Source organism: Branchiostoma lanceolatum, chromosome 6 (assembly GCF_035083965.1).
Source record: "Branchiostoma lanceolatum isolate klBraLanc5 chromosome 6, klBraLanc5.hap2, whole genome shotgun sequence".
Lineage (NCBI taxonomy): Eukaryota > Metazoa > Chordata > Leptocardii > Amphioxiformes > Branchiostomatidae > Branchiostoma > Branchiostoma lanceolatum.
The window spans coordinates 13,381,834-13,403,240 of NC_089727.1; the positions used below are offsets into that span (position 1 = coordinate 13,381,834).

At 41.4% G+C, this 21,407-nt stretch overlaps 2 protein-coding genes and 1 long non-coding RNA gene across 3 annotated transcripts in view; 1 reads left to right on the forward strand and 2 right to left on the reverse strand.

Annotated features, from left to right (window-relative positions):
- The window catches only part of LOC136437416 (anaphase-promoting complex subunit 10-like), a 78,280-nt gene that overhangs the window by 12,661 nt on the left and 44,212 nt on the right, over window positions 1-21,407 (forward strand). The gene's annotated exons all lie outside the window — the stretch shown is intronic.
- On the reverse strand, window positions 294-14,195 carry LOC136437247 (uncharacterized). Its single transcript, XM_066431728.1, has 9 exons — window positions 14,016-14,195; window positions 13,754-13,832; window positions 12,641-12,695; window positions 10,602-12,119; window positions 5,096-5,345; window positions 4,834-4,912; window positions 3,912-3,966; window positions 1,740-3,298; window positions 294-1,295 (listed from the first exon to the last, which is right to left on the reverse strand). Exons 1-9 carry the CDS (start codon window positions 14,183-14,185, stop codon window positions 906-908), a joined length of 4,155 nt encoding a protein of 1,384 aa, XP_066287825.1. The 5' UTR covers window positions 14,186-14,195; the 3' UTR covers window positions 294-905.
- LOC136437431 (uncharacterized) lies at window positions 5,730-7,936 on the reverse strand. Its single transcript, XR_010756180.1, has 2 exons — window positions 7,508-7,936; window positions 5,730-7,038 (listed from the first exon to the last, which is right to left on the reverse strand). It is a non-coding gene; the product is annotated as an uncharacterized lncRNA (long non-coding RNA).

The following is a 21,407-nucleotide window of genomic DNA, read 5'->3' on the forward strand; positions in this document are numbered from 1 at the left end:
ATACCGCAGACCTGTGGAAATGGACCCAAATTTGACATTTTTCATTATTTTTTCGAGTTTTTCCATGACCGCAGACCTGTGAAAATGGCCCCAAATTTGACATTTTTCACCACCCCGGACCTGTCAAAAAGTCTGAAAATTTTTCATTTTTTCGAGTTTAAACAGCAGCGTGGGGGGGAAGGTGTAAACAAGTTTGTTGAGATATCCGTACTGCTGGGTACTTACAGAGCTGTGTGTTACACTGAAGGGCATCTGTATTGCATCATTATAAACCACTTAGACAAGTTGCAAGGTGTGGTTCAAACAAGAGTTTAATTGAAGATAGAAAGAATCAAAGACACAAATACAGACACAATGTAACATAAGAGAAAATACATATTTGGGGTTACCTGCAACTAGATTTGATATCTTTAAGAAGGCAAAAACATGAAAAAGACTAAGATTATATGGTCAATGACTTGAGACCAAGTCGTAAACTATCAAATACATGTAAATAAACTGAAGCTGGATACTCAATTCCATAACTTGTTTCCAAAGTCAATTCGTATTGAACACCACATCTTCTCAATTTCACAGGTTGTTTCAAAAGTGGATTCATCACTGCAGTACTCTCTCATTGGTAAGGTATGGTGACCCTAATGGCATGAATGGCAAAAGGACTCCTCTGAATGTTATTTTGCTGTTTTATTTTGACAGAAGGTACAAATATATTGAAGCTCTCTCCTTGTAAAAAAAAAAAAAAACAGGACTGTCTCAAAATATATACTAGGACAAATGTCAAAAGGACTCCTCTGCAAGTTATTTTGCTGTTTTATTTTGACAGAAGGTGCAAATATAATGTAGCTCTCTCCTTGTAAAAAAAATAGGAACTGTCTAAAAATATATTCTTTCATAGGATAGCTTTTTCACCAACTCCAACTTTGTGGCAGGCTAACCTCATATTTTCCATCCATAACCACTGTTCCATACTGCCCTGGTCTGACCTGGGCCTGTACATGTGCTATCACATCTTTTGCACTTCTCCTCCTCCCAATGACCAGGTACCTCTTCTTCCCCTTCCCGTAGTACTTATTCTGCAGGTTGTACTGTTTAGCCACCTCGCGGATGGCCCTCCGCTCCTGTGACGTTAAATCTGGTGAGAACACCAGGTCGTCTTCCCTTCCGGATTGTACGTAATTCAGGATGACTTGACGTGCCTTTGCTGTAATTACTGTTCTTCTGCTAGATCGGTCGTGGTGCCCAAAGCGGTACGCCTCTCCATTACATTCACTTTGATTGGTTCTGCGATGCCCTCCCTACCCTCGTCATTACCAATGTTCGTTTCTTTGATCTGTTCTTCCCCTGCCTCCTTGTACCCAAACACCTCTGTTCTGGTCAGAGCATCTTCAGTCAGCTCTGCCTTTTTTGTCTTGACTACGAGATAGGTTTGTCGAAGTTTGGAGAGCGCCACTTCTGCGGCTAAGATTCTTGCGTCTTTGGCATTATTGGACCATGCATCTGCTACAAACATTTGGTTAATTCTCACGACACATTGATGCATGGCTGTTCCATCTCTCCAGCTTTTCGTCACGTCCAATTTGAATTTCATCTTACTAAACCTTGCTGATTGGTTCAAGATACAGATGGCAGTTTCTGCATTCTCTAAAATGACAAAATCAGACTTTAAAATGACAAAATCAGAGAGACTCTTGTTACCAGCCGATCTTGGTTCCCAGGCGCCTGTTTTAGTTTTTGTGTTAATAGTTGCTCCCTGCCAACTGTCTCGGGGAAGGGTAGGAGGTAAAGAGTACTGGCTTACTAGTTTCAGTAATATTCTCCTCCTTAAGTTTACCCGTTTCCAAGTTGATTCTTGTGGCGACTCCTCCTGACTGTACGTTATTCAGGATGACTGGACGTGCCTTCGCTGACTGTTTCTCTGCTCGATCAGTCGCAGTGCCCAGACCAGCACGCCTCTTCATCACATTCACTTTGATTGGTTCTGCGATGCCCTCACGACCCTCTTTCCCGATCCCCCCACCCGACCAGCCCATCTTGTGAAGCATCTGGTAACCGATGTTCGTTTCTTTGATCTGTTGTTCCCCTGCCCACTTGGAACCAGGCACCTCTGTTCTGGCCAGAGCATCTTCAGTCAGGTCTGCCTTTTTGGGCTTGACTACGGGATTGGTTTGTCGAAGTTTGGAGATTGCAGCTTCTGCCGCCCCCTTGGACCCAAACACCTCTGTTCTGGCCAGAGCATCTTCAGTCAGGTCTGCTTTTTGGGGCTTGACTACGGGATTGGTTTGTCGAAGTTTGGAGATCGCCGCTTCTGCCGCCAAGTGTTTTGCGTCATTGGAATTATCGGACCATCCATCTGCTACAAATGTTTGGTTAATTTTCACGACACATTGATGCATGGCTGTCCCATCTATCCAGTTTTTGTTTACGTCAAATGTGACGTTCACCTTACAAACCTGGGCAGAGCTGTTCAGGATATGGATAGCATTTTCTGCATTCCAAGGCTTACTAGTTTCAGTGATATACTCCTCTCTAAGATTACCCGTTTCTGGGTCAATTCTTGTGGCAACCCCTACTGACCTATGATGTCTCAGCCTATGTAATGCTTTTCTGACTGCTTTTCTTTTAGCCTTAACTTTACCCTTACCGTGTCCTCTTGCTAAAAACACACCTTCGACGTACAAGTCACAGACATACCCCCGGTACCCCGTCCGCAGCACTTGTGCTCTATCTGTTTCTAACACAAATGTAGAGGAACTGTTCACCTCTACTATCTTGTACAAGGGATTCGCTCCGCATTGCTGAACACACTGTGTGAAGATTTGAAGATGCATTTTTTTTTTAGCAGCCCTTTGCCCTTTGAGTTTTGCATACTTACTGCGGACAGCTTCACTCAAACCGTCAAAGAAGAGTTTCTTCTGTAACAGAGGGGGTACACCATTCTCGGGTAAAATGGAGGGTTTCGCATCCGTGGACAGTGCATGGGGCTTCATAGATGGTGATGGCTTAGTTATAAAAAATGTACTGTTTTCTGCTTTACTACCAGGATCACTTTTTTGCTGCTCCTCATCTGCACTAAACATTGAACAACTGGCAGAAGATGTGCTTGGCTGAACAGAAAATGTAGGTGCTGCAAATGATCCCCCCTCATCAGTCTCTTGTTTTACAGGAGGCAGCTCTTCCACCTTTTTTCCTTCCTCCCCAAGCACCCCCCCAGACTTAAAGTTGATCATCTTCTTCAAGTCGATGTGTTTCAGTCTCTTGTGAGGAGGGTCACCTGGGGCTTTCAAGTCTCTCTTACCACCTAATGGAGAGAAAACAGCATTGTTGCAGTGTTTTGTTATCTTGATTTTGCACTTAAGTTACAGCATTTACTAAGTGTTCAAGACCTCTATATCATAAATCCAACTTGGAACTTGAAATACACAATTTTGACATCACAAGAGTAAAATATGTTGGATTCAAGACTTGAATCCAACATATTTTACTCTTGTGATGTCAACATTGTGTATCTAACTTAACATAGCTATGTGCAAGTACAATATCATATTTCCATTCACTGTAGGGATGGGAATAAATGCTAGCAATATGTTGGGGGGAAAATGAAGAAAAAAATACTTGCAATTTTTCAAGCAATAATAATGGAGTTCATCTGATCATGATGAAGGTGATGATAGAAATAAAGTATCCTGATTTGTTATAGTTTTTCCTGTAGTACTGAAAGAAGAAAGACCAGTTTATTGGAGATGTAGAAGGTATTCTACATTTGAGGCAATTAAAACAAAAATGGTACAATCATAATTTCTTGTGACTCCAGGTTGTGAAGAGACACAAATTATACTGTTGAAGTTCAACATGAAGAGGGAGGGGGGCATGTCTTTCCACCCATCCCTGATAGGCTTACATTTACCTCTTACCATAACATCCTCCATCATTTCTTTTCCTCTTGTCATCTTGTTGGTCTGCTGTTGACTGAAATAGTACATTGAACACAAGTCCATATAAGTTGTGTATAATTTCTGTGGTGTTAGTAGAATATCTTACAAACATTTAGACCAGTTATAAGATCCTATATGCCTTTAATGCTGTAATATAACATAAAACATCAAATCTACATGTATCTGCATCTAAAAGGCATTACCATACTACCACATTACTAGTTGGAGACACATAGAATAAATGAATTCATCAATAATTTGTGGGCTTCAACTGCTGATTTACATAAAGCAGCATCAAAGAAATGTATAAGGGGAACCAAAATCTAATAGAATTTTCTTTGATACTAGTAAGCTCATTCGTATTTCCGACTACGCATGTGCACTGTCAAAGGTGACGGCACTTGGCTTCTTGTAAACAGTTCTTGTCTCGACATTATCTAGTTTTGCATAACAACGTCCAGACAGGTGTTCTGTACGTACCATGGGTCTTTACCTTTGAAACTGCACATGCGTTTTAAGTCGGAATTACGAAAATGTTACAACGTTAATCACATAGTGACATATCGAATATTATCAGAACAATCCTTTGATATGTTCTCGGGTTATGCTGTTCGTAAACAAATCCACAAACTCTATTGAAACATACATTTCTCGAAGGTGATAAGACCACAACACAAGCTAGTTCCAGATACTACTACGCATGTGCAGTGTCAAAGGTGAAGGCCCCTGGCTTGTAAACAGTGCTCGTCTCCACATTGTCTAGATTTGCATAACAACGCCCCGACGGGTTTTGTTTACGTCTCTGGGGCCTTCACCTTTGGCACTGCACATTCGTAGTAGCAAGGAGGTTTGGTAGTAGCAACCGTGAACTAGCTTAAAGTGGATAAAAATAATTCAATACCTGAGGGAGTTCTGGTTTCTGGACCTCTGGCATGCCTGCTGCCATTTCCTTTACTCTCTGTTCTACCACACTGTTGTATCTGCAGGGGGGAAAGTACACCATGAAATCTGAGTAACGGACTCCGTTATAAGTTTTACCAAAAAAAACGGCAGGTCACGGTAAGTATGGAAACTTTGGCATTGAGAAGGATAGAACTCGTACAAGTGCTGACGAGCGACTATTACGGCGGGAAAATTATGGGGGAAGGGGCAAAGAGACCGACCTGCATCCAAGGAACTCCATATTGGCCCAGACGTTCGACAAACACACCAACTGGTCCTCTGGATGTTGGTCCCAGTTGTGAAGGATGAACTTCTTCCTGGCGTCCCATTGTACCGGGCTTTCCCACTGATCCCGAACAGTTTCGTCAAGATGCTTCTCCACGTCTGTCATTTTTGTTTTCTGAAGAAGGGTCTCGTACCAAAGTTCACAACCCAAGACACGAGAGCATAGCGTGGTGATTTTGGCAACACCTAAGAGGCGAAGCGCTTGGTGTCAATTTTGATTCCATATTTTACTTATATACACAAGAAAAACAGGTCAGTCGTTTGGGCCATGGGCGACCCTTCTTGATATCTCAGAACCTCCATGAAAAATGGACTCAGCTATCGTGAGTGCATCGGCGGACCGACTGTTACATGTGCCTACGACAACTCAGTTGGTTGGCAGAGAAATTGAGAAACAACCGTTGTTGTGACAATCGAAAATCCATGTAAACAGTGACACTGTTGTATGGTACAGCGGCACCGTCATATCGTGTGCTTGTTAAAGACGTGATTTTCCCGAGATTTTTCAATGATTGGAAGAGTGAGACACATGTAGTAATGGCGACAAAAATAACATACATGATACAGTCAATGATTGCCGAAATACTCCAAAGTCCGCTTGTTTATTGATCATACAATGGTGCGTAAAAGTGTCGGATTAAGGTTCAGTGCCGTTATATAGGTAGATTAGACAGAGGTGTACATGATGTTATACAGATTGGGCAAATAATGACTACATTTGCATAATTAATGATGAACTTCTATTTTAATTGTTTTTCAATGTATCCTTTGTATCAGACATGCTATGGTCTTGACGTTTAGGTTGCATGTAGCTTTTGACGTCAGGTTTCGGCCCCAAGTATTAAAATTTGGCACTGCAAGGGCATTTTGGGAAAAATCTTCCATATAGCATAACGAAAAAGCGTAAGGAAAGACAGATTTCCATCATTTTCGGCAAGCAGGTAGCTTGGACAGAAATTTACACAATTAGATGCAAGTTATGCATGTGCGGACTTAATACTCATAATCAATGAGGAACTTCTATGATTTAGATGTTTTCCATAAACGACTTCAATATACAATGCATATAACACATATCATTTCTGACTGGTAAAACTTGATTAGATAGCAAACATACAAATAAGCGATTCAGTTGCATATTTGATATGAAAATGCCACAATACCTTAGTGGTTAAGGAAGGAAGTTTCATTCTGAAGACATGTAAGTTACTGAACATCGCCAAGCATATGCGGATGTGTGAGTTCTTTACATAAGATTTGCAAACGCTCTAGATATTTCATGGATGTATGCGGTCGCCGAACTCCTGGTTTTACTAGTAAAATTCTACAGCAGAGCGTTGAATATTCAACATCACATTTTGCACAAAACCTCACCAGACATCTGCGGTGTTACAACCAAAATATACTCAGTTGTTACATCCCTAGGGATTTAGATTTGTATATTAATGGTTTATATGTATGCATATCATACATTATATCGTCACAGCAGTTTGTCGATCGACGTGTTAAGCGTTTTACTATTACAAATAGCAGATATTTTATCCTCTTCAAGTTATACAGAGATATTTCAGTTTAAGAACTGTTGCCGCAGTGCTGAGGGGTAAAAAAATCATCGTAATGTGCAAAAAGGTGCAAAAGAAAGTTCAGATGCAGTGCGACGGGTCGATGCAATAGTCCCATCGATCGTCAGGGTCCGTTGTGTAGCACCAGATGGTGTAATCAGCCCCGTCAGGGTTGCGGCAGTAGTTCTCCACCAACTCGGGATAGTCCTCTGGCGGGTACCAACTATCGCTGACATCCCATCGCTGACACGTCTTCCCACTTCTGGTCACGGAGACGTTTCCGCGGTAGTCAGATCCGTCGGAATTCTCACTGCAACCTAAAAATATTCTTATGCTTTATTTTTCATGATTACCTTTCCGTTTGATTACATTCATTTTGCTGGCTAGCGTTTCGTGTTTTTTATTATTATTTGTGACTACAAAGCTAGTCATATGTCTCTATGTCTGGTTTAGAATAGAGAGGAAATAATTGGCCTGAAGAGTTAGCCGATTATTGAGTTACACATGGCGGAGGGCGAGAGTGGGTATGTCATGGCTTGGGCAACCACTTTGTTAGTACAATGTATGTTAGACCTCGCTTTGTGAACCCATGATTCGTTGTTCAAATACTAAGTATTCAAAGACTTTAATACGTAACATAACCAGGGAGGCGTCCAGCTGTAGTATCAGCCCCTCATTTTTTAAATGTAGTGTTCAGTATAGGTACGTAAATTTGACATTGATATTTTGTATTTCCATAACAGCACTACTTCTCGATGGAGCTTACAGCTGAGGTCCGACCCTTACCACAAACTGGTATGTCACAGAACTCGTATCTCTTGTCAGCATCCGTGGTGTAGCACCAGACTCCGGGTTCGCCATCTGGGTTTCGGCAGTAGTTCTGCTCCAGTCCGGATGACGGATAACGAGCGGGTATGAAGTCGTGTTTATGCGGCGTCTGACTGTCCCAACGCTGACACGTCCTGCCCGTCTTGGTCACAGCGACGGCGCCTCGGTAGGAGGCTCCAGTATCTATCTGGCAGTCTTCAATCTCAATGAAAAAAAAAGGTTAAAAGAAAAAGAAGGTCCTGATTCTCTCACAGACCTATAGCTACACATGAACAAAACCTTATCGGAGGTGTCAAACGTAAACAACACGCTGCACCCCAAAGGAAATCTGCTGGGGGAGGGAGAATATTTTTATCATGGCATAACCTACGTTACATGCCCGAATGAAATTTGGGGGGGGGGTGTCGTCAGAGGCTTGGTTGAAAACCTTCTGTTCAGTCTTCTGTTAGTAAAAGAAAACGAAGGTCCAGCCCTTGGATATCACAAAGATCCACTCACAGACTTACTAGTAAACAAAACCTTATCGGAGATGCTAAATGTAAAAAGCACGCTGCATCTAAAAAGTAATTCGAAGCTGTTAGGGTCGGGAGAACTTTCTGTTTATGGCATAACGAATATTACAGGCCCAAAATGAAAATTTGGCTACGTCAGCGACTTCCATTAAAACCTTTGTACCTTTCTGCCATACATTATCTAGATTTCATTGGCATTCACCGGTTTTATTATTAGCCTTCTTGTGTCTGTTGGTAGTTGTCTGAAGAGCACTTTGATTCCGGTAGAAGGAGCTGCTGAACTGAGGCCAGCCCACAAATGTGTAGGTTATTGCGGGCTGCACTTCCTCACATGATCCGTCTTTTGAGGTTGAGCCTGTAATAAAGTAGCATTGGAAATTATACATATGAAATTGAACCGTGAGGGACACTATATTTTCTAATTCAAAGTTGAAAAGAATTGATTTGACAATGTTTGCAAAAGTCTAAACTTAATGACATGAAATTGATTGAAATATATTTTCGCAGATTGAACAACCAAAATTCAAAACAATGAGTGGGACGGGAAACATTAGGACTGGAGACCGCCCTGTGTGCCATAATAGATGGATAAACCTGAATTTTGCAATGCAAATTTGAAGTTGTTATAGTTATGTAATCATGACATGTACTCATAAAAACTGACATGTCATATACATCCAGCAAGGCAGCTATTTCTTTACGCATAAGAACCCTATACCTTGAGGAATAAGACTTACTCTGGACTTCCCATTTTTCCACTTATTTTTGTCATCTGGGTGTGGCAATATGGAAATATTAGCTATATTACAAACAAAAACAATATTCACCCACCATAAGAAGCGATGAAAACAATGCCAAGTATCACACAGACCCAGACCGACATTTTTCCCATCTCCCTCCTCGCTGTCCAAGACTAAACAACTTTAGAAATTTGAAAATGTAGAAATGTTAACGCTGCCAGCATTTGTCCAAGACAACCTGTCTGCTCCGGACGTCCACAACTAATGAAGGAAAACCCTGGCAGTTTGGACTCACAAAATCGGTTTCTTTTGTCTGGAGAGGAAATTGGTCTGTTACCTGGATGATTCTTTCATGGCCGAGTTCAAAAGATTTCTGACGTGAAACAGCGCGGACCACCAAAAATCTACACCAACACACTGTTCAGCCTTTCCCACCTTTATTGACGTATTTCACAGTCCACCACAGATCCAAATGTTAAGACTATGGATATACTTGATGTTTACTGTTGCCTGGATGATTTGTGCTGTTTCAGGTCCGAGTTCAAAAGATTCCTGAAACATGTGCAGATCACAAAAACAGACACATTTGTCGGCTTACATTATGCAACCTTTGATAAATACATGATACGTCACTAAAAAGGTGAATATCATTTGGCGCAGGTATGAGGTTGTGTAACTCTATTTTCTTTCTCTTTTTATTTGTATTTGAGTCATAGTTACAAAGATATAGACCTACTATTACGTACATGTAGTGAGAAGTGCTCTTCATTTGAAAACTTGCTCTTAAGAGATATGGTACTAGTACGCCAAAAATAATTACTCAAGCAACTGGATAAGATTTTTTCAAAATCTTACCCTTTTGCTTGAGTAATTATTTTTGGCGTATCTTATTACCTGGATGTCTAACCTTCATCAACGTATGGTACTAGTAGTTGCTTCTTTATATGGCTTTAAACAGCAATAGTGAAGAGAATCAACGCGTTTGAAATGAACTGTTATCGCAGACTGCTACGAGTCCACTGGACATCATACACCACAAACAAAGAAGTCAAGAAACGCATCCACACTCTGCAAGGCCCACTTGACAGTTTCTTGTCCTTAGTTAAGAAGAGAAAACTGCAGTGGTTTGGGCATGTGTCCAGGGCGAAAGGCACACTTTCACACACAATTCTTCAGGGAAAAGCGGAGGGTGCGCGGCCGCGGGGACGACCCCGTCGGTCGTGGATCACAGACCTAAAGGAGTGGAGCGGTCATTCAGCCAACCAGATGACCAGACTGGCGGAAGACCGCCAGCAGTGGAGAACCTTTACTGAACGCTTTGCTGCCCCGACGGCTGACTAAGCTATGGGAGAGAGTGAGAGTGAGTGAGTGCGTGAAACAGCAATATGAGGCTTAGGTGTAACATGTCTGCTGAGATGTTCCTGTCAATAGCCATGTCCATGTAACAATTGCACCTGCAATGCAACTGTAACACCAAATGTTGGTTATACTTGTTGATCAATCAATATCTCTATGGGACCATCTGTATTGCATCATTACCACTTAGACAAGTTGCAAGGTGTGGTTCTAACAAGAGTTTCATGGAAAATATGAAGAACCAAAGAAACAAATACAGACACAATGTAACAGGAGAGAAAATATATATTTCGAGTGACCTGCAAACTAATTATGTTGAGCCCATAGGTATGCTATTTTGCTGTCTTATTTTGACAGAAGGTACAAATGTAGCTCTCTCCTTGTAAAAAAACTAGGAACTGTCTCAAAATATATTCTTTCATAGGATAGTTTTTTCATTACATCATTGCCAACTGCTACTTTGTGGCAGGTTGACCTCATATTTTCCATCCCCAACCACTGTTCTATATTGCCCTGGTCTGAACTGGGCCTGTGCCATCACATCTTGTGCACTTCTCCTCCTCATTAAGACAATGTACCTCTTCTTCCCCTCCCCGAAGGACTTATGCTTCAGGTTGTACTGTTTAGCTATCTCGTGGATGGCCCCCCGCTCCTGTGACGTTAACTCAGGTGAGAACACTAGGTCGTCTTCCCTCCCGGATTGTACGTAATTCAGGATGACTTGGTGTGCCTTCGCTGACTGTTTCTCTGCTAGATCAGTCGCAGTACCCAGACCAATGTTCGCTTCTTTGATCTGTTCTTCCCCTGCCTCCTTGGACCCAAACACCTCTGTTCTGGTCAGAGCATCTTCAGTCAGCTCTGCCTTCTTGGGCTTGACTACGGGATTGGTTTGTCGAAGTTTGGAAAGCGCCACTTCTGCGGCCAAGTGTTTTATGCCTTTGGAATTAGTGGACCATGCATCTGCTACAATCCATTGGTTAATTCTCACGACACATTGATACATGGCTGTCCCATCTCTCCAGTTTTTGTTCACGTCAAATTTGACTTGCATCTTACTTAACTTTGCTGAGCTGTTCATGATACATATGGCATTTTCTGCATTCTCTAAAATGACAAAATCAGAGAGACTCTTCTTACCACCCAATCTTGGTTTGCGGGCGCCTGTTTTGGTTTTCGAGTTAATGGGTGGTCCCTGCGAACTGCCTTGGAGATGGGTAGGAGGTAAAGGTACTGGCTTACCAGTTTCAGAAATATACTCCTTTCTACGTTTACCTGTTTTGGGGTCAATTCTTGTGGCAACCCCTAATGGCTGTACATAATTCAGGACCACTTGGTGTGCCTTCGCTGACTGTTTCTCTGCTAGATCAGTTGCAGTGCCCAGACCAGCACGCCTTTTCATAACATTTACTTTGATTGGTTCTGCGATGCCCTCCCGACCCTCCTTCCCGATCCCCCCACCCGACCAGCCCATCTTGCGAAGCATCTGATAACCGATGTTCGTTTCTTTGATCTGTTCTTCCCTTGCCTCCTTGGAACCAAACATTTCTGTTCTGGTCAGAGCATCTTCAGTTAGCTCTGCCTTTTTGGGCTTGACTACGGGATTGGTTTGTCGAAGTTTGGAGAGCGTTGCCAAGTGTTTTGCGTCTTTGGGATCATCGGACAATCCATCTGCTACAAACAATTGGCTAAATCCCATGACACATTGATGCATGGCTGCCCCATCTAACCAGTTTTTTGATAGATGTGCTTGGCAGGCAGAAGATGTGCTTGGCTGAACAGATAATGTAGGTACTGCAAATGATCCCCCCTCAGTCTCTTGTTTTACTGGTGGCTGCTCTTCCCTCTTCTTTTCCTCATCCTTAAGCAACCCCCCAGATGTGAAGTTGATCATCTTCTTCAAGTCAATATGCTTTAGTCTCTTGTGAGGAGGGTCACTTGGGGCTTTCACGTCTCTCTCACCACCTAATGGAGAGAAAACAGCATTGTTGCATTGTAATGCAGTATCTAACATATGTGGCTGTATGCAAGTACAATATCATCTTCTATCTACTGTAGGGATGGGAATAAACTTCATATGTAGGACTTGAAATATTCACCAATCACCAGCAATATGTTGGGGAAAAAATGAAGAAAAAAATACAACTTGCAATTTTTCAGGCTACAGTACGTAATAGAGTTCATCTGATCATATGCTGGAGGTTATAAAAATAAAATATTTCACATCCCGATTCATTATAGTTTTTCCTGTAGTAGAATCTATTGCAAGAAGAAAGACCAGTTTATTGGGGATGTAGAATGTATTCTACATTTGAGGCAATTCCAATAAAAATGGTATAAACATAATTTCTTGTGACTCCAGGTTGTGACAAGACACAAATCGTACTGTTGAAGTTCAACATGAAGAGGGAGGGGGGCATGTCTTTCCACCCATCCCTGACAGACTTACAGTAAGAAGAAAGACTTGCTGGCCATTTACCTCTTACCATAGCCCCCTCCGTCATTTCTATTCCTCTTGTCGTCTTGTTGGTCTGCTGTTGACTGAAATACTAGTAGTAATTGAACACAAGTCCATATAAGTTGTGTATAATTTCTGTGGTGTTAGTAGAATATCTTACAAACATTCAGACCAGTTATAAGATCCTATCTGACTTAAATGCTGTATGGATGCATTATAACATAAAATCTACATATATCTGCATCCAAAAAGCATTTCCATACTATCACATTACTTGTTGGAGACACATAGAATAAATAAATCCATCAATAATTTGTGGGCTTCAACTGCTGATTTACACAAAGCAGTATCAAAGAAATTTACAAGGGGACCCAAAATCTAATATAATTTTCCTTGATAACAGTTACATGTAAGCCAAGCTTTATAAGCTCATTCGTATTTCCGACTACGCATGTGCAGTGTCAAAGGTGAAGGCCCCTGACTAACAGTTCTCGTCTCTACATTATCTAGATTTGCATAACAACACCTACACGGGTATTGTTTACGTCTTAGGGGTCTTTATCTTTGACACTGCACATGCGTAGTCGGAATTACAAACGGGCTTATAATCACATACCAAATACTGTAAATAAAGAAATGTTCGCGGTGGTTTTATGTTCGCTGTTTTCGCGGTGACCCTTCTATCGCAGACTTATAGCCACTGCAAACATTTTTGTCCAATAGTGTAGCAGCATGTGACTGTACTGTAGTGCTGCCACGAACTTAAAACCAACACGAACACTCCTTTTTCGCCTTAGCGCGAAATAAAAAACATGCATTTACAGTATCATAAGGATCCTCTGACATTTTCTTGGGTTATGCTGTTACTAGTAATTAACGAATCTCCAAATGCTATTGAAACATAAATTTCGCGAAAGTGTTAATAAGCTTATTCACGGTTCCGACTACGCATGTGCAGTGTCAAAGGTAAAGGCCCTGAGACGTAAACAAAACCGTCTGGGCATTGTTATGTAAATCTTGACAATGTCGAGACGGCACTGTTTACAAGCCAGGGGTCTTCACCTTTGACACTGCACATGCGTAATCAGAACTGTGAATGGGCTTTTCCTACAATATATTGTGGATTAAAATAATTAGATACCTGAGGGAGTTCTGGTTTCTGGAACGCTGGCATGCCTGCTGCCATTTCCTTTACTCTCTGTTCTACTACAGCGTTGTATCTGTAGGGGGGAAAGTACACCATGAACTCTGAGTAGCGGACTACGTTATATGTTTTACAGAAAAAACGGCAGGTCAGGGTAAGTATGGAAACTTTGTCATTTTGATTGAGAAGGATAGAACTCGTACATTTGTGCTACAAGCGACCAACGGCGGGAAAATTATGGGGGAGCAAAGAGACCGACCTGCATCCAAGGAACTCTATATTGGCCCAGACGTTCGACAAACACACCAACTGGTCCTCTGGATGTTGGTCCCAGTTGTGAAGGATGAACTTCTTCCTGGCGTCCCATTGTACCGGGCTTTCCCACTGATCCCGCACAGTTTCGTCAAGATGCTTCTCTACGGCTGCCATTGTTTTCCGATTGAAGGTCTCGTACCAAAGTTCACAACCCAAGACACGAGAGCACATCTGCGAGAGCATACCGTGCTGATATTTGGCAACACCTCAGAGGCGAAGCGCTTGGTGTCAATTGATTCCATATTTTACTTATATACACAAGAAAAACAGGTCAGTCGTTTGGGCCACGGGCGACCCTTCTTGATATCTCAGAACCTCCATGAAAAAAGGACTCAGCTATCGTGAGTGCATCGGCGGACGGACTGTTACATGTGCCTACGACAACTCAGTTGGTTGGCAGAGAAATTGAGAAACAAACGTTGTTGCGAATATTAAAACTACGTGTAAACAGTGACACTGTTGTCTGGTTGATGTGTGCTTCCCTAAAACTTTTAGGTCCGAGTTCCAATGATTCCTGACGTGAAACTGTAAAGATCACAAAAACAGATACATTTGTCGGCTCTACATTCTTTAGCTTGACATGCCCTTATCAATGTACTTTACGTCAGCAGTAGATTCACCTGTTAAGACCAAGGATGTTAAGATCAGTTGATGTTCCTGGTTCAATATATTCCTGACGTGAAACTGTGCAGATCACACAGACTCATTTGTCGTCTTTACATTGTCCAGCCTTCCTCTCGTTATCGATGTACATAACAGTCAACAACAGATCTACATGTTAAGACCATGGCTATCATGATGAGTTGATGTTTTGTCTCTAAACGTCCGCTAAAATGCCAGTTCAGCTTTTCCTATCGTTATCAATGTATGCTATGTACAGTCAACAAGGGACCCACGTAGTAAGACCATTGATATGAAGATACGAGTTGATGTTTCATCCCTTACTTGACTTCTATGTGAGTTGGATTATTGTGAGGAGGTCTAGTGGCACGCGTGTGGAGAGTGGGGGTTTTTCACACCTTCTGTGGTGGGACATGAAGGCGAGGGACTGGGCGTTGCTGTCAAAGTGTGAATGGGGCGTGACATTAGATGCTTTCACTTGTAAAGTAGTTAATCAACAACTAAACAGTGGCACGCGTGTGGAGAGGAGGAGTTTTTCACACCTTCTGTCAATTGTTGTCTGAATGCTAAATGATAGTCAATTCACAGCGCAAAGTGTTGGTTATATCGTTTGCAACGCATATTTTGCGAGCATATCTCATAATTGTTTAGCTTAATCGACGAAATGAAGTGACGTGGAGAAAAAAAGCTACCTTCTAGCTCGCTTACAATGTCACCGTTTAATGATGGTGAATTACAGTACTTTGAAAGAGAGACTACAAGTGTAAATGTGGGGCGCCTTGTGGTACCGGGAGTGCGTATTCAAATACAATATAGACGTCATATATAAACGTCGGGAAAAAATCACAACATTTACCTTTTACATATTCTGTTAATTCAAATGTCTCCAAATCTTGTGTAAGGCAATTCACATTAATTTCACATGTAAAAAATGTGAATTTAATGTGATTCCCATATCAACATTTTTTCACATTTCGCTTTTTTTTAACATCACATTATTTTCACATTTCTCGGCTTGCTAGCTTTTTTCACATCTTTTAACATTTTGCAGCAGACCGCATTTCACATAACTTCCACATGAAGTCACATTTTATAAAATGTGATTTGATATAACATTATTTCACATTTTCACCGAGAGCACATTTCACATAAAATCACATAAATATAGGCGGCGGAAAAATGCACTGGTAGTCACATAACTTCACATAATGGGTGAACGGACAACTTCACATCTAGATAACATATTTTCACATTTGAAAATGTGATTTTTCTAGACCTTTTAGGGTGAATGTGAAATAATGTGACGCAAAATGATAACATTTTTTCACATTTTAGTGTCGCTCTCCAGAAATGTGACATGAATGTTATTTTATGTAATTATCTGTCAACTTATGTGAATACATGTAATGCTGTTGGACCTCAAAAGTTTTAACATTATATCACATTTTATCACATTTTCTTCGAATTTTGCTGAAAATTCACATAATTTTCACATTTATGCACCTAGTAGTGAACGTGGTCATCGTCCTGCACGTTGACGACTGGCTTGTACACAAGAAAACAAGTCAGTCATTCGAGCGACTTTGCATGATATGTTATTCACTAATACCATTCTACAGCAGTGCGTTGAATGTTAAACGGTACATTTTGCACACTGAGGCTCCACTGACATAAAGAGATATCATGATAATGGCAAATAAGGACCTAATTTTTATAACCAGTACTAAATACCATAAGTCCATAGTGACAATTGATGGGAATTTCATATTTATAACATGTCTAAGGTGGTTGAAAGTGAACATCACTGTACATAGATCATGTATATGTGGGAGTTGTTTGCAAAGAACTTACAAAAGCTCTAGAAGTTTCATAGAGGTATGAGGTCCCCAAACGTTAGCTTTGCTACTACAATTCTTCAGCAGAGCATTGAATATTTAACATGACATTTTACACAAGGGCTCATCAGGCATATGGCGTTACAACCCAAAGATACCCAGTTGTTACATGGATTCGAAGTCATCTGATCAAGAGAACATCCCCAGGGAATCAAACTTGTATACATCAAAATGTGTAACATTATATGTACATATCATACTTTATAATGTCACAGTTGGTTGATGCTATTACCAATAACAGATGCGTGCTGTCCTTTTTAAGTTATACAGATATCTAGATGCTAAGGGTACAACCCAAAGATACCCAGTTGTTACATGGATTTGAAGTCACCTAATAAAGAGAACATCCCTATGGGGAATTTAACTTGTGTACATCAAAATATGTAACGTTATACAAAGGACATTAGGCTATACAGTATACACATATCATACTTTAAAATGTTACAGTTTGTTGATACTTATAACAGATATGTGCTGCTATCCTTTTCCAGTCATAGAGATTTAGATGTTAAGGGGCTGAGTGCTGAAGGGTATGAAACATAATCATAAGGTGCATAAATATTACAAACAAACTTCAAATGCAGTGCGATGTGTCAATGCAATAGTCCCATTGCTCGTCAGGATCCGTTGTGTAGCACCAGATGGTCACAACCCCGTCGGGGTTGCGGCAGTAGTTCTCCACCAACTCGGGATACATCTCTGGCAGCCAACGACGGCTGTGTGGAAAGTCGACATCCCATCGCTGACATGTCTTCCCGCTTATCGTCACGGAGACGTTTCCGCGGTAGTCAGATCCGTCGGAATTCTCACTGCAACCTGGAAAATTTTCTACATGTCACTTTTGATCACATTCATGTTGCTGGGTAGCATTTCGTGTTTTTATTTGTGACTACAAAGCTAGTCATGCCTCTCATGTCTGGTTTAGAATAGACTTATAGAGAGGAAATTATTTCCTCTCTATAAGTCTTTTCTAAACCAGACATGAGTTACATGTACACATGGCGGAGAGTGGGTGTGGGTATGTATATATAATCATTTTGCTGCTCTTTACGATTTACAGTATGGTGGGAAACTTTTTTGGGGGGCATCGGACGAAAATTGATGCGCGCGGATGTCATTCATAAAATCAAATCTACATGGCCTAATTTTAACATGGATATATTCCCATACCAACACTACTTCTCGATGGAGCCTACAGCTGCAGGTTCGACCGGCCCTTACCACAAACTGGCACGTCACAGTAGTCCCATCTCGTGTCAGCATCCGTGGTGTAGCACCAAACTCCGGGTCCGCCGTCTGGGTTCCGGCAGTAGTTCTGCTCCAGTCCGGATGACGGATAATCAGTGGGTGTATTGGAGTGTTTGTGTGGTATCCGGCTGTCCCAGCGCTGACACGTCCTGCCTGTCTTGGTCACAGCGACGGTGCCTCGGTAGGATGCTCCAGTGCCTACCTGGCAGTCTTCTGTAACGTTAACTAAACGAAAAAGAAGGTCCAGCTTCATTCCCAGACCTACTCATAAACAAAACCTTATCGGAGGTGCCAAATGTAAACAGCATCGCGATGCACCTAAAAATGAATTCGAAGCTGCTAGGCCAAGGAGAACTTTTGTTTATGGCATAACGAAAATTAAAACCTTTGTACCTTTCTGCTATACGTTATCTAGATTTCATTGGCAAATCCTTCAAAACGGTGGCATCGCGCAGATAGAATGAGTCATAACTGATAGAAATACTAACCGGTTTTATCAATGGTCTTCTTGAGTCGGTTGGTCATTGGCTGAAGGTGATTGTGGTTCCGGTAGAAGGAGCTGCTGAACTGAGGCCAGCCCACAAATTTGTAGGTTATTGTGGGCTGCACTTCCTCACATGATCCATCTCTTGACGTTGAGCCTGTAATAAAGTAGCATTGGATAGTATGCATACATTGAATAGAGTTTATTTTGCCTATGTGTGCAAACTAGAGGAAGTGCTATACAATATTATCAAACCTAGACGTTGCCATGTGAATTTGAATCTGTACATGTAATTATGGTTTTGTAATCATGACATATACTCATGAAAACCTACATGTCATATGCCTCCAACAAGGCATTTATTATGTTTCGTACAAGGGCCCTATACGTGAAGGAATAAGCCTTTGGACTTCCCGTTTTTCAGTTGTTTTTGTTCTCTGGGTGTGGCAATGGAATAATATTAGCTATATTACAAACAAAATCAATATTCACCCACCATGAGAAGTGACGCAAACAATAGCAAGTATCACACAGACCCAGGCCGACATTTTCCCCATCTCTCTCCTCACTGTCCAAGGCTAAACAATTTTAGCAAGTCGAACACTGCAGAAACGTTAACGCTGCCAGCATTTGTCCAAGACAACCTGTCTGCTCCGGACGTCCGCAATGAATAAGGGGAAACCTTGGCAGTTTCGGCTCACAGAATCGGTTTCTTTTATCTGGAGAGGAAATCAGTCTGTTACCTGGATGATATTCGCTTCCCGGGGGATCCCTGATACTTTCAGGTCCGAGTTGAATGCATTTCTGACGTGAAACATTGCGGATCACAAAAACAGACACAAATTGTCGGCTTTATGCAGTGTTCAGCCCTTCCCACTTTATTGATGCACTTCACAGTCAACAGCAGAGCCAAAGACCATGATCATAAGATATCATAAATCATTTAATGTTTACTGTTCCTGGTTGATCGGTTCTTCCCTAAAACTTTCAGGTCCGAGTTCAAACGATTCCTACTGTGGACCAGTTTCGATCACAGAAACCTACACATATTTTTCGGCTTTACACTGTTTAGCCTTTCCCACTTTATTGATTTACTTCACAGTCAACAACAGATCCAAATGTTAAGACCATGGATATTAAGATCAATTGATGTTTGCTGTTGCCTAGATGATATGTGCTTCCCTAAAGCTTTCAGGTCCGAGTTCAAAAGATTCCTGACGTTACAATATACAGATCACAAGAACAGACTCATTTATCGCTCTACATTGTTTAACCTTTCCTATACCTTCATCGATGTACATAAAAGTCAACAACAGATCGACATGTTAAGACCATGGATATCACTATTGGTTGATGTTTTTCTCTTAACGCCGGCTAACATGTCAGTTCAGCTTTTCCTACTGTTATCAATGAAATTTACAGTCAACAAGAGATCCACGTAGTAAGACCATGGATATCAAGGTCATTTGATGTTTCATCCCTGTTTTGACTTGTGCTTGAGGTGGATAATGAAGGGGCTGCACGTGGTCGTCGGCCTCATACCCACGTACGTCCTCGTCTTTTTAACCGTTTTGTTTGTGTCTAGGATTGAAAACAGTATATGTTTGCAAGAGCTGGTTGAATTTCCAAGCTTTCTTTGAAACTGCAGTTGCAGTTGTTTGTACATGTATCTTTCTCCTTATACGTCGCGTTGTTTTGGACTGTTGTTCAATTTTGCATGTGTTTTCCTTTCCAGTACTCCTACTGAGTATTCTCATTTCAACGCTGTCCGACATGACTAAACTCTGATAATAGAATAAAGTTACCGACAGAAAACGGGTAATTTCGTGACCTTTAAGTATCTGTGGCTCTCTAACTGTTCCTGGTGAGTGTTTTTGTGATTAATTTCTCGGCGGCGGTAATCCTGTTTTGCAGCTGGGTCGGACCGACCGCTACAGACTGTTCTCGGAAAGATAACTAAGCAACGATTCTACGTAAGGCTGACATTCTGTTTTACAGATGTATTTCTTTGTCTCAAAATGAATGGATTACACAAAATAGACCATTTTAAACATCATAACGTGATATTATGACGGTGGCCGTCAAATAAAGTACTCTTCCCGCGAAACAAATAAAATGCAAGAAAAATTCGCCAGACTTTTGAGATGACTTGCATCATGGCGTAATATGATAGTTATCATCATTCGAAGTGAAGGCATTTGTTTCACACTAATGCTTTGAGACTTAAGTGTATCTTGTCTAATTATTTGCAGCGAAATGACAAATATAGACGCAGGTTACCTGTCAAAAAAACGTTCCAACAATGAAAAATGTTACGATCTTCCATCTTAACATCTGCTTGGAGATTAGTCTAGTTCATCCTGTAGCATTTGGTATTGTTTGCTCGTGAATAAGAGCCTTCCTCAGGCTTAGCCTGCTAACGGGCTTATCCACGGTTGACATACAGAACTTCTTCCGGGAGGGAACGGTTGGGACGTTGCCATGGCAACATATTTCGTCGCAGCAAAGCTGTGGTGCTGTCGTCAGGTGACACAACAGGGAATACGTCTGACGAAATGGCACAATCTTAGAACAGATCAAGCTATGTCATTGTAGACAAAATGCTTTGGCAGTGAAAAAAATCGAAGATCTCATATCTTCAAGATGATTTTTTGTGAATTTCTTTTTTGGGTCAATATTGTGAATTTTTCACTAATTCTGTCCAAGTTGTTCTGTTGTTTATTGTTTATTACTCTAAAACAGCCTTGTTGCAGCCTTCACTTGACGCTGAATTGACAGGTCTGTTTACATCAGTACACATCATGACGTAACACACTATTATATTCATTCTGTCTGTACATTTTCCTGTCAGCCTGTGGGACCAACTTTGGACCCGAGCCAAGCCAACCTTCCAATCCTGCCAGTCTCCGGCTACACCATCGTGCGCCTCACATCCTTCATTATCCAAATATCTACGGACACACACCTAGACAAACAAACAAACACACAGACCAAAAGCAATGCCTCCTTTTTCACGTGGATAAAGATGATAAGTATACAGTGACGTCAGTGTGTCATGTGCTTACGATGGAGTACGCAGTTCAACAAA